General features: G+C 32.6%; 1 protein-coding gene and 1 long non-coding RNA gene across 4 annotated transcripts; one reads left to right on the top strand and one right to left on the bottom strand.

The window, feature by feature from the left end:
• Positions 1 to 185: 185 nt before the first annotated feature.
• Positions 186 to 12,069, bottom strand: LOC113513966 (gastrula zinc finger protein XlCGF26.1-like). Of its 3 annotated transcripts, none has more exons than XM_052899282.1 (2): positions 11,950 to 12,069; positions 186 to 2,344 (listed from the first exon to the last, which is right to left on the bottom strand). In XM_052899282.1, exon 2 carries the CDS (start codon positions 2,265 to 2,267, stop codon positions 612 to 614), a length of 1,656 nt encoding a protein of 551 aa, XP_052755242.1. In that variant the 5' UTR covers positions 2,268 to 2,344; positions 11,950 to 12,069; the 3' UTR covers positions 186 to 611. The 3 variants fall into 3 exon arrangements, with proteins under 3 accessions (XP_052755242.1, XP_052755239.1, XP_052755247.1); XM_052899279.1 differs by lacking the exon at positions 11,950 to 12,069 and adding an exon at positions 3,370 to 3,579; XM_052899287.1 differs by lacking the exon at positions 11,950 to 12,069 and adding an exon at positions 3,166 to 3,339.
• LOC128201713 (uncharacterized) lies at positions 5,817 to 13,895 on the top strand. The gene is made up of 3 exons (XR_008253388.1): positions 5,817 to 6,088; positions 12,927 to 13,026; positions 13,746 to 13,895. It is a non-coding gene; the product is annotated as an uncharacterized LOC128201713 (long non-coding RNA).
• The last annotated feature ends 857 nt before the right edge of the window (positions 13,896 to 14,752 follow it).

Raw genomic sequence — 14,752 nt, 5'->3', positions numbered from 1 at the left:
GGAAAGTTTTTTAGATACTTGCAACACTAAAAATAGCGCGAATTCTTTTATAGGAAATGAATTACTATTTATGCTTACTAGTTCTATTTTTTATAATTTTGGTCCTATTTAATGTGCAAAAACTTATTTTATATATTAAATATTATAGATAAGTTATGGGAGTAAGAAATGACTATGAAACACTATTTGAAAAAAAGAGACGTTTAATTTGACCATTAGCTAACAGTTCACCCGTTTTTAGGACTTGAAACTCCAAAATCAAGATATACAGATAGACTTTTCAATTCTAAACAAAACAGCATCATATTAGGCAAAGTCAGTCATATTAGGCAAAGGTAACACATATCTTTTCTACTCAGAGGTAAAAAAAATAATTTCTATTTATTTGTGAAGAAAACCATTAGTTTCATATTATATAATAATAAATTTATCAAAACTTTGTAACGTTATACACACATCTACATATTATGTACAATGACATCTGTTGCTTTCCACAATATATATAATCACGTGATATATCACACATAATGCTTGCTACATAAGGTGTCGCTGTTTGTACCTCTGAACTTTATCTTGTCTTACAGATACTTACATCTACATGAATTATACATTCAATACAGCTTGGCATCAGTATGTTTCAATAAATGCTGTGTTAAATTAAACTTTCTTCTAAAACATTTATTACATACATCACATCTATGTGGCTTATTGCCAGTATGCATTAAATAATGCTTTGTTAAACTTGATTTGTGATTAAAACATTTATTACATATGTTACAACTATGTGGCTTATCTCCAGTATGTATTAAAAAATGCTGTGTTAAACTTCCTTTTTGATTAAAACATTTATTACATACATTACAACTATATGGCTTCTCACCAGTATGTATCAAATAATGCCGTGTTAAATATGACTTTCTGCTGAAACATTTATCACATACATCACAAATATACGGCTTAACATCAGTATGTATCAACAGATGTCGCTGGAATGTTGATTTTATGTTAAAACCTTTATTACATAAATCACAATTATATAACTTATCATCAGTGTGTATCAATGAATGCCTTTGCAATGTTGATTTTTTGTTGAAACATTTACTACATACATCACAAGTATATGGCTTATCACCAGTATGTATCAACATATGCCGTTGCAATGTTGATTTTAGATTAAAACATTTACTACATACATTACAACTATATGGTTTATCATCAAAATGTATTGAAAGATGTTGTGTTAATTTTGCTTTCTGCCTGAAAGATTTATTACATACATCACAATTGTATGGCTTTTCACCAGTATGTATTAACAAATGCCTTTGCAATGTTGATGTATCACTAAAACATTTACTACATACATCACAACTATATGGCTTGTCACCAGTATGTATAATCAAATGCCGTTGCAATTTAGATTTTCTGTCAAAACATTTATTACATACATAACAAGTGTATGGTTTATCATCAAAATGTGTCGAAAAATGTTGTGTTAATTTTGCTTTTTGCCTGAAAGATTTATTACATACATCACAATTATATGGCTTTTCACCAGTATGTGTTGACAAATGCCGTTGCAATGTTGATGTATCACTAAAACATTTACTACATACATCACAATTATATGGCTTTTCACCAGTATGTATAATCAAATGCCGTTGCAATGTTGATATATCACTAAAACATTTATTACATACATCACAACTGTATGGCTTCTCACCAGTATGTATCAACAAATGCCGTTGCAATTTTGATTTTCTGTCAAAACATTTATTACATACATAACAAGTGTATGGCTTTTCATTAGACAAATATATTTCTTGTTTAGTATGAACTGATATATGGCATTTCAGTGTATTGTAGGACTCGAATGTCTTACTGCATACCTTACATGAATGAACTTTATCACATGATATTCTTCTTCTCTGGTGCTTAGGTTTAAAGACATTATGCTCCTCATCTTCATTATACAGAACTTGTCCAGAATCAGGTTTTGAATGTTCAGTAGTTCCAACGGTGGTCACTCCTTGTACAACTGTGGGTCCTATAACCAACTCACTCTTTATTTCATGATCCTCATACAGCTTCAAGGGATCATTTGCCTCACCACTGTATATTTTTTGATTAGCTTCCAATTCTTCAACAACATCAACATACTCTGTCTTTACAACTCCCGCTCCGTCTATGCCATGCTGATAATCATCTTGTTCAATGAACGGTTCCTGTTTGATATTCATAACTGGACGCTCTTTATGGTGTGGAGTCATCTGTCATTTGGTGTTGTGGGAGACATGTAAGTTCTCACGTTGTTTATTGCCCATAGCCATATTTGATCTGCCATGCACTGTGGACAATACATATGGCCTGTTTAGATGTAAGATTTTGTTAAATGATAACCATGTTGAGGTAGTTTAAAATTATTTTTATTTATTTTATTTAATACTTTATTGTACACATTAGTTATAAAAATATGACAGAGGTAAACAAAAGTACAAAGGCGAGCTTAACTCCGATAGAGTTTTCTTCCAGCAAACCCAAAGTGGAAAGGAGCATCAATGTCAGCGGATACAGCAGTGTACAATTTTTAAACAGCCAAAATTAAATTAATTAGATTATATTTTATAGTACAAATACACACATACATATACATAAATATATACCTACATCTATGCATATACCTACATATAATAATTATAATTAATTAGACTGCTCTAATATATAGTTAGATGTTCAAGATTCAAGATTTATTTATTTGTAAAACATGCATATAAATACATGCAGATATTGACAATATAATACCGTTCGACATGTTTAGGCTGTACGGCATACAAAAATATGTGGTTACACAGATAGTTCAAATTCCAAGTCCATTTTATACCATTAATCGTCATCACATTCCAATTTTAAATACATTTAAATAAATAATAATTATCAGGCAAGAATAAAAGAACAATGTTAATAAATACAAATAAATATTCGTTTTGTCAAATTTTATCATGAAAGAATTCACATACATTGTAATAACATTTATCGATTAAGAATTTTTTTAATTTATACTTAAATACATTATTTTCAGTATAAATTAAAAAGTATAAATAGGGCCTTCATGCATTCCTAGTATGACAGTTCAGAGGTCGCGTCGCATCCACTAAAGAGGGTACTCACTGACAGTGTAGTGACATAATTAAAACACATTTTAAAGTTTGCTGGACATTTACGTCTCCAGTACGATTCTTTTGGACATGACACTGCCACATGGATCGTAAAAATAACAACCGATTGCCAGAGAAGGAAAATAAAACAGAATAGGTAGACTGCGGCAGGTTTAAGTTTACAAATGACATGTATCGGTCTAGTGGCCGGTATTACCTTTGTTATTATCGAGTCGGAGAAATAAGGCACACAAAATGCACAAGAAATAAACAGTACAATATATCAAGCAAGTAAACGATGTAATGTCCTTGTCTAGTTATTTATGTTTAGTTTCTGTGTTAATATTATCACGAATTTATTCGTAATTTTTATTTTTTTATGTAATATAAAAATATTCAATATAATAAATTTATACTTAAAATTGTTGATCTTAGTGATGGGATTCGAGTTGCTTTTCACTCGAGTGACTCGAGTAGTTTTTATATTACATGCACTCGAGTTAAATTTTTGACGACTCGAGTTTCGAGTGACTCGCGACGACTCGAATTACGAGTGACTCGAGTTGACTCGTACCACTCGAATGGTTTATACCGAACCGAGTGAGAAATTCAAATTGTGACAAGTTTACCCGCGGTAGCAGGAAACTTTTAAGAGAGAAAATTCTTCCTGATGCTTATCATGCCGCACGCACTATAATTGTAGATATTCTACATTTAGTTGAATATACGGCTGCTACAACAGATTTATGGACTTCTGACAATAATAAAGCATACCTAACTATTACAATACTTATAATTCAAAACTTTTTTCGCAAACTGTTACTACTAAAGAGGTTACGGAGAAACATTCTTCTATTATTTTAGCAAGTGCTGAAGTCGATATTATCGAAGCCGTTAGGGAAAAAATTTATCAATTTATTTTTTTAAAGTAGTTATTACACCAATTTCAGTTAAATTTGTTATCTCATTAAAGATACATTATTTTTGTTTTTTTGTTGAGTTTATTTAAGTTTCATTTAAATTAATTTTAAAACACGTATATTATTACATAAATTGTGTAAGAACATAATAAAACTGTTTATTATATAAATTAAATTGGATTAGAACTTATTAGTAGTAGATTATCATATTTTAATTTGACTGATAGTTGATATAAGAGGTTTCTTGATTATGTATGACATTGGCTTGGTTTAGTTTGAAGGAAAATTCTATTTTTTACATTTTGTTTAGATTTTTTTTTGAGAAAATGAATACACATTTTCTATATAAAATTAATACTGTTTTATTCGTTTTAAAATTTTGGTCACTCGAGTTTTATATTACGAGTGACTCGAGTCAATAAAAATCACTCGAGTTTTATTTTCACTCGAGTGGCATTCGAGTGAGTAACTTATCAGTACCGAGTGACTCGAGTGAAAAAAAATCACTCGAGTCCCATCACTAGTTGATCTACTGACAATGACAGCTTGACTGATAAGAAACTGTACAAGTGTTGCCAGATAAAATGAACTCTATTATGCCAAAAATTTGACCCCAAGTAGCCTAAAGTCGTCTAAATTTTTTTACTGTATTATAGCCTAAAATAGCTCAAATCTAACGGGGACAGACGTAATTTAGAATATTTTCGAGCCGGAGCGATAAAGGTGAAAATTTTTAGACATCTGCGAAATATTGTTCGCATCCTAGGGTGGGTACCAAACTATGTTAGGGCGAGCAAGACGTAAACAGTGCTCTCCTCTAAATACAACCTTTGTTTACCATTTTATTATCATCCATTAAAGAATGACAAATTAGATAAATTTACTAAATGTTGAAAAATTTTATGTTTGTGGAACGTTGCTACACGTTTTGGGAAACTGGAAGTTCACGTACACTTAACATTTATTCAAGTATAAATTGCTCACTGAAGTGAGCAATTTATACTTGAATATAATATTCCTTTATATTAGTTTGCACGACACTCTAAACAAGTTAAGTTTGATGAGAATGGATTTAGTTTTAAGGTGACAACTTTTAATTAATTCGAGAGGTTGCTCCAAAAATGATACATCATATATCAGTGCTCGATATGAATTTAATAAATTTTGATACAATGTGTACAAATATCGAAAGGAGTAGATCGTTTGAGAGATTTTAATATATATAAATTATTTTGATAACGCTTAACGATATTATATCGATTATAAAGATCGTGGTGTATCTATAATGAGACAGTACTACCTTTCTTTACTAGACAGTTTGAAAGAAGCTATGAAGGAAAAAAAAGAGGAAAGCTGTCAAAAGGTGTGCTCCTTTTGCATGATAACGCTTCACGTGCCATATTGCGACGACTACCATCCACAGATGCGGGTTTAAAAAATTAGACCACCCACCTTACCATCCAGCGATTAATATTTATTCCCAAAAATGAAATAGGAGCTGCGTGGAAAAAAAATTGGCGACGATGAAGAAGTCAAGTCTGCAATTTTATCCTATTTTGACAGCAAAGATAAACTTTTTTTTTCGATGGTATAAACAAATTATTTGTGAGATCCGAAAAATGTATTAAGGTTGTAGCACTGTTTTCAAATATATAAAAATTACAATATTTTTAGATTAAGTCGAATTTATCAGTATCCGTGTACGTTGGACAGTTCCGGCGGACACTGACGTCTGTCAATTGAATTTGACACTTAAGATAGAGTTAATAGATTAGTGACCTTGTCGGTCGCGGCAACAGGCGTTATACTTTAAAAGAGTTTTTATGTATACAGAAATTTGGATTTCGCCTTGGTCTCGTAATTGGAAGTAAAATTTGTATATATACACAGTCGCCACAAGAACTTCGTTTGGTTGAGGCTTAGCAAAATTGTGGGGCGTAATTCCCAGCGCGGGTAATAAATCTGGAGCAAATATAAGCGTAATGAAACTCCAAAAGGAATTCGAAGCTCGAAAAGGTAATTCCTCTGTTTGATATGCTATTAAACGATTTTTCTATTTTCTTAGATACCTATATTTGCTGTGGACAGTAGTTTTTAAATGTAGAAGTTTGAATTTCCCTAAAATTAATGGTAAATAAGTAATGCGAATAGTTTCTTCCCTAGCATGTCGTAAAAGGCGACTAATGGGAATATGGCCTTGTGTTTGTCTTGGTAGATGATGGGCTAGCAACCTGTCACTGTGTCACTTCCATCAGTGATCAGCTTGTGCCAGTATCATGTAGGGAACGTCTTCTCTTTGTACTTTTAAACCCTTTTAATATAACTTTCTCAAGTTGTATTTACCAGAGGGAGACTTCGTACCAAAGTCGTTCGCGTGGGTGTCTCTGTCTTATTTCGTGTTTCAACCGTCTAGCAGTTGGGTTTGCTTTGTTGTGTTTCAGTTTGAAAGGGTGGGATATGTCATAAATTTACCGGGTACAGAGGAATAACACCTGAATCCTTAGGAATGCCAATGAATGGGGGGAGAATGACAAGGGCAAAACAGTATACTCTGTTATGTTACTGCTCATGTCTATAGGTGACGATTACCACTTTCCATCAGGTGGACCGTCAGCTTGTTTGCTATTCTAATTTAAATAAAACATACCTTTGGGTAGAGGAAAAAAGAAATAAGACGATAGCTTGATGGCATAGAAAGAGTAACTAATGTAAAAAATAAGGGAAAATGTTTATAAAATGAAAACATTTGAATTCATAATATTTATTTTATGAACAAAAATACAAAATGCAGGATCTCATAAAAAATTTTCGACACCGGTTTTTTCAGTAGCTCTGGAAAAAAAAATATAATATTCGATTAAGAAAAAATAATTATACATTATTAAAATAAACTGGTTACCTGTGTTCACGTGGGTGTCGTAAGAGGTCACAAAGGGTACTTTTTTTAATGGGTGATAAAGGAATGGTAGCTCCGCTTGCGCTATCTGTATACGCTGGTGAGGCACTAGTGGTAGGTGAGAATGAAAAGGCAGGTCAGTTAACCCATCGTGATACTTGAATTAACCATGATAGTTTCCAGGGAGAACCGCATGAAGGTCGACCTGATAGAGAAAATTGCTAGCAAATGGTTCAGTTGTAACTCATTATTAACAATCCTTCTCCCTCTAATTAAGGGTACTTAATGGTCGAAGGATTAGTAGCAACACCCCTTAAAAACATCACTAAAGCCAAATAGTTGCCAAGCTTGGTAATTACTGGTAAAACCCTCCAATAGAAGGAAGCCTATGTTCAGCGGTAGACAATTATCGGCTGAAATAACAGCCAACTAAACATAACTGCTTTTATTGGGGGGAAAGGGATTGTTATTTATATTGTTATTGATAGATCTCTCTCTCTCTCTCTCTTACTGCTTACTCTTTCTTCTGGTAGATAGATAGATAGATAACCTTTATTACCAGTATTAAGAAAATAAAAAATTAAAACAATAAAAAAAACAATTAATTTTGCTGGTAATAGGAGCCGCCTCAGCTGTTGCTATATATATGTACAGCTTCAGCGAGAAGTACCTACCTATAGAACGCTGATTTTCAGGCGGCCCCTTAACTCCTTTACCTTTAGCATGCGTGCGGGTCGCCAATATCTATTTCTCGGATGGGAGACTCAGCACGCTTCACAACAAATACATAAAACATTACAAGTGAAACTGACAAGAACAAACTCTGAATAAACTATCGCACTTTACAATGACATTATTATAAAAAAAATTAAAAAAAAAAAGAACATGAAGCGTCAGTTTCTCAGTAAGATCTAATAGTCCCGTTGCTAGCAATGTCTCCCAACAGGATGACCTCCACACGGTTCCCCTGGAAACCATCGTGCTGAATTCCAGGTGTATTCATCACGATGGACTAGCTGACCTGCCTTTTCATTCTCACCTATCATCCCTTACTGGTGTCCTGCCAGTGTATTCCGTTAGCGTCGGCGGGTAAAATATTTCATCTTCGCCCATTAAAAAAAAAATTGCTTTTATTTTTTTTTCTCACTTTCCCTTTAAATTTAACCTCAAACTCAATGCTTCAGTCATTGATTGTTTTATTTGTTCATCTAATACAGTTAATTGTTTGCTATAGTAAAATGTATGTATTGATTTATGTATATACATACATACATATCTGTCACGCCTGTCTCCCATTAGGGTAGCGCAGAAACAATGGAACGCCAAATGCTTCGATTCAAACTTGATTTATGTATGTATATTTATTTTATATATGTATTAGATAGATAGATAGATAGATACTCTTTATTGTTTCTTCCAAACGATTACAATTGTAAATTTATTCTAGATATAATTTATATCATATTTACTTAGTATATAATATATAACAAATATGTCATGCGGTATGGTAACGTCCACCAAAAACACTCTCAAGAGTGTCCAATCCATCACCACGATATTAGGTATATTTGTAGGAACTGTCCTGTTCGTGATGATGACTCGGTCCAAGTAGAGGTTGACGCTGTCGCTTTCGAGGACTGTATTTTAGGGATAACTCTTGATGAGGTGTCTTTGCAAGTACTCAATGTTGGTAAGAGCTGATCAACCCGAAATTCCGTGTACGAGTGACTCTCCTGGATGGTGACATACCTGACATATATTATATATATATATGCCTGACATGTCTTATTATAGCTCGCACTTCTAAAATTGCCGCGACGGTCTTATAGGCGAGCCTAGGTCTGCTATGGAAGGGTTCGACAGTGCCGTGATGGTGCACGACCACGTTATAATTATAGAGAATGCTTAAAAGCGTCTTCATACAAATACATACAGTTTGCTTTCCCATTGTATCGTGACGGTAAAATCGTGAAATACCTGAAATGAAGTTCCACGTAAAAGTTTAAAAACGCCCAATGGCAGTGTCAGACCCCTTTACTTGTACTGACAATATTTTCCTCACTGTTTCATAGCACTATGGTATGGCACATGTGTTACAGATGAGCAATAAACTTTTGCATTGGTTGATGTGTAAAAATAAAAAAAATAAAAACAAATAAGTAAAAGAATTTTATTTAATTAATAATTGCATTTATTAATTAATAATTATACAGATCGTATGACTGTTCAATTTTGAACAAAATAACATCATTGAGTTATATTAGCTAAAAGGGGTAGTTACGTCTTTGATACTCAAATTCTTTAGTTTCATATTATATAATAATAAAGTAATCAAAACTTTGTTACGTTATACACACGTCTACGTATTATGTACAATGACATATGTTGCTTTACACAATATATATAGGAAGTGCAACATATTTGGAATACTGCAGGTAACTTGGAATACCTCCATATCTGAATCAATATAAACGCTATCTGTGTTTTTTTTAAGTAAACATAACGCCATTCGATATACGAAGCCGTAGATAGTTAAAATCAGGACACCATTTTGACATTCCGGCTACCAGCCCCAAAGAAACGAGACACTTGTTTTGAAAACTATTTCGCTAAGAATGCAATCCATTGTAATCTTTACTGTAATACTTTAAATCTTTATTGTAATTATTTAAACAGCTAGTTGACCTTTGTCAGTTTAGGATGTTACAATGGTTTGGTGAATATTTCTAGAATTAAAAATGTGACATGGATTTTTAGGTAAGGTTGGTGTGTTGTTAATTTGGAATACCGAGAGTGAACATAATTTGGAATATTCCAAATTTTATGCATATTTTATGAGTAGTAATAAAAAAGAATATTAGCATTAGAAGCGGTAAGCCAGCAAGATCGGCAGTAATTTCAAGTTCTTATAAAAAAAAAGATCTTGAGAATGCACAATCTAAAGTGTGATAAAGAAAACAAAACAAAGAGAAAATATTAAGGAAAAGAGCAAGAAAAATATAAGACAGAAGAGAAATAGACAAGGAAAAGAAATATGACAGACAGTGATTCATCAAATCCGAATCCGAGGGCTATATCTGGAAATAACACAGACTCTTCCGACAATGTAGCAAGAGAGATGAGATTGCAGTCCCTATTGACGAAGACGCTGAGTGTATTTCTGTAACGGAAAATATAGCGAGGATAAAAGGGGTGATGAATGGGTACAGTATTTAATGTGCGAATTGTGGGTTCGTGGTGCTTGTGCTAGTTATGAATTCGGTGTGTATATATGTGATTACTGCAACAGTAACTAAGAATAGTAAACTATAAATTCAAACTAAACACTGATCAATGTTTATTGTGACTGATTATTGAAAAAGATTTATTATCTAGAGAACTAAATATTAATAAAACTGTTACAAAGATAAGAAATCTATTAGTTTCTAAGAAAAAGTGTAAGCAATTGACAAAGAAAAAATGTGAATGTATTTTGGAATACTATATTCCAAATTACCTGCACTCTAAGTCAAATATAGTTTTTGGAGTTTTCTAGTTGCATAGGCATTTTTATAAAGATTCTGGTTTTTGTTATATTTGATTGTTCTCATTATTAAAGTTTAATAGTTTGACAATAATTAAATGTATTTTTTACCTACCGATCCCGTTCCAAATATGCTGCAGTTCCTCTATAATCACGTGATATGTCAAACATAACACTTGCTACTTAAGGTTACTGTTTGTTTGTCTTATAAATACTTACACCTACATAAATTATACATTTATTACGGCTTGGCATCAGTATGTATCAACAGATGCCGTTGCAGTGTTGATTTTCTGTTAAAACATTTATTACATACATCACAACTATATGGCTTCTCACCAGTGTGTATCATTAAATGCCGTTGCAATTTTGAGTTTTGGTTAAAACATTGACTACATTCATTACAACTATATGGCTTGTCACCACTATGTATCGACATATGAACTTTCAAATTTGATTTTCTATTAAAACTTTTATTACATACATCACAACTATATGGCTTCTCACCAGTGTGTATCATCAAATGCCGTTGCAATGTTGAGTTTTGGTTAAAACATTGACTACATACATTACAACTGTATGGCCTATCACCAGTATGTAGCAGCAAATGCCGTTGCAATATTGATTTTTGGTTAAAACGTTTACTACATACATTACAACTATATGGCTTATCACCAGTATGTATCATCAAATGCTGTTTCAATGTTGATTTTAGTTTAAAACGTTTACTACATACATCACAAGTATATGGCTTTTCATTAGACCAATATACTTCCTGTTCAGTATGGACTGTCATATGGTATTTCAGTGTATTGTAGGTCTCGAATGTCTTACTGCATACCACACATGAATGAACTTTATCCTTATCTTTATTATACAGAACTCGTTCAGAGTCAGGTTTGGAAGGTCCAGCAGTTTCAAATATGGTCCCTTCTTGTTCAGTCACCGGTTCCTGTGTGGTATTCATAACTGTACTGCAGCCTGGACGCTCTTTATGGTGTGGAGTCATCTGTTGTTCGGTGTCGTGCGAGACATGTAAATTCTCACCTTGCGTATTGTCCGTAGCCATATTGTATCTGACATGCACGGTGAATACTACGGGAATATACTTAGACTTGTTTAGCTGTAATTTTCTGTTAAATGATAACCATGCTGAGGCAGTTCACTATTAGATACAGTCAGACTACTAAACTAGAAATGTTCATTGGGCCTTCATGTATTTCTTGTACGACAGTTCTGAGATTACTTCGTGTATACTAAAGAGGGTGATCATTTATGGGTGCCCATTGAAAATTTGCTGGATATCTATGTCTCCAGTACGTGCCTATTGTACATGACACTGCCTCAAGTAGTAAAAATAACAACTGATTGCCAGAGAAGGAAAATAAAACAGAATACTTAGACTGCGGCAGGTTTAAGTCTACAAATGACATGTATCGTTCTAGTGGCCGGTATTACCTTTGTTATTATCGAGTCGGAGAAATAAAGCACACACAAAATGCACAAGGAATAAACAGTACAATATGTCGTAAAAGTCAGAAGTGTAGTAAGATTAGAGATAGAGAGGCTATGACTATATCTAAAACCGAAATCTTTGGTCTAATGACAGGTAGAAAACTCTTGTACAGATATGTGTACGTTAGTGATTAGACCAGGGGCTTGTATCTACCCTACAGAAATTTTTATTAATGAAAACGGCTTGTGGTGCGTTGCGGACTTTTATGTATTGCTACTTAAAAATACATATTTAAAAGTAAGTACGAATATTGAATTATGAATGTAGAATTTTTACTGATCATAAAAAATAAAATCAATTATATTTATAGTCATAGTTTTTAAACATTTCATCACTGTTATTGTTTAATAAATTAACAATTTTCTTAGAATTTAGTGCCCGTGCTCGTGATTCTCTAGCAACCCCAAATCCTGCTGTCAGTGAAGAAAAAAAAATATATTTCTTAAAAGTTTTTCCTAATTTTAATAATTTTTATGTTGTATTTATTTATATTTATTGTATTATATATCAGATCTTTTTATTTTGTAAATCGGATCATAGTTGTACACTAGAGTTTACTCGCGACAACCGTTTGTTGGTATTTTGGTGGATATTAAACCATAGTACTACAATGCGGTGAGAAGGGATTCTTAGTAATAGGGAGATTAATCCCCATTGCTATCAATATACTCTATCAGATCGACCTCCACGTGGTTGCCCCTGGAAACTATCATTACTAATTTATCGTTGAATTCTTCACAATGGGTTAACTGACCTGCATTTTCATCCTCACCTATCACCCCTCATTGGTTCCCCGATTGCGCAAGCGGGGTATTATATTATCATGCCATTTTCACCCATTAAAAAAAGGTACTATTGCACAATGCAGATTACTCGCATCAACAATAAAATGTTCTATAAATTTATAAACTGTCTACAGGTGCCCATAGAATGTGTGCTAAATGTGGATAAACTATTTTTCGAGATGGAGTCGTAATATTCCTTCAATTTCCTAAACCTGGTAAAACAAATATTAAACGGTATGTTTACTTTTAATTTAACTTATAATTTACTAGCGACCCGCCCCAGCTTCGCACGGGTGCACATTACATCACATCACATTAGAAACCTTTAAAATTATCAGTTTTTCTCTACTATATTATGCATGTAATATATATATATATATATATGTATATATGTATATATATATATATATATATATATATATATATCATATAAACCTTTCTCTTGAATCACTCTATCTGTTAAAAAAAACCGCTTCAAAATCTGTTCCGTAGTTTTAAAGATTTAAGCATACATAGAGACGGACAGACAGCAACAACGACTTTGTTTTATACTATGTAGTGATAAGTATTTACTACATAAATTTATTTATTTGTATTATCATATAGTTTAATATAATTTTTTAATGACATGTTTATTTTATCAATAGATAAATTATTGCGTTTAATTCTATTTAAGGTGTTTTACTTAGATGCATAGGATACAATAATCGAAATACATGTTTTAAATTGAGTTAGTTGTAAAGGATTATGTTCATGTTGACAGGTGAAAGAAAAAAATGGAAGCAGCCAATAACATTTTATTTTTCTGGGAAATCAGTAACTTCAGACAGATTGGCTGTCACAGTTAAAGAAAAATGGACTTTTTGGAATATCCAATTATTGATAATTAATATTTTTCAGAGGAAAGTAATGTACCTAACATGCTTACATTATACAGTTATGTTGTCTTTCAGGTATTGCATGAAAGTTAGAAGACAGAGCTGATTGTGACAGCAACAGTATGTGACTTATCAAGAGTCAGCATAAAGGCTCTAGATATCCTCGGTGTCATGAAGAAGACAAATCTCAACTCAATGATAATAATTTCAAAAAGTTTTTATTGTCAACCGAAATACTGATTGTATTTCGGTTGATGTGCATTTCAGCGAGTGTTCTACTGTAGATCTAGAACCACTAATTGTTGACGCAACGGCTGAGATAGAGCAGACGTCTGGTGAAGTTCAAGCATGCTGTATGTCTGTGGGTTTATATGTAAAAAATTATACAATGTAATGAATAGAAATATTTTTGGCATCAGGACCCACAGGCATGCTACATGGTATATATTTTCGCTTTTTCCTTTGCAGGTACGAAACCCTAAGAAGCAAAGTCACAAAAAAATACTAACACTAAGAAATAAATAATCTTTGTACACATATTGGTATACAAGCATAATATTTATTTTTACAGTTTTCCATTTTATTTGCTTTGTATATTTTTTCTATTTATGCTGGTTCATTTTTAATCCACTTTCACACACTATCGATGCATAATCATCGAATTTCCATAAATATTTCATACGCATTCAAGTTCGATGACAATGCAAAATGCCTATGACTACAATAATAAGATCGTAGCTGCTCTGATGGGGTGGTTATAAGAACTACGTAACAAAGAGTGCAACCTCATCAGTATGGGTTGATTATAGTCTGTTTTGCCATCGTTCTTGTCATGTTACGTTTAAGAGCTAGATTATGTACTAAATTATAATTTTATCTATTATTGGCGATTTGATTTGTCAGTAAAGTGTGAGTTTTTGTTTGTACATATCACAGCAAAGATGCCTATTTACGTGTAAATGCAACAAAGTAATAGTTTTTGTTATTAAAGCATTATTTAATTATATAAGGATTTTTTTTAGTTCTACAATTAGGTAAAGTCATAGTAGAAACTGACCAAAAACCCCTTGTGGCAATTATCA

Source organism: Galleria mellonella, unplaced genomic scaffold (assembly GCF_026898425.1).
Source record: "Galleria mellonella isolate WM207_F2 unplaced genomic scaffold, CSIRO_AGI_GalMel_v1 utg121, whole genome shotgun sequence".
In the NCBI taxonomy this organism is placed as follows: Eukaryota; Metazoa; Arthropoda; class Insecta; order Lepidoptera; family Pyralidae; genus Galleria; species Galleria mellonella.
This window is presented reverse-complemented; position numbering and strand designations above follow the sequence as displayed.

Excerpts from the sequence above, each read along its gene's own strand:
- LOC113513966 (XM_052899282.1), bottom strand. The coding sequence starts at position 2,267 with ATGACTCCACACCATAAAGAGCGTCCAGTTATGAATATCAAACAGGAA.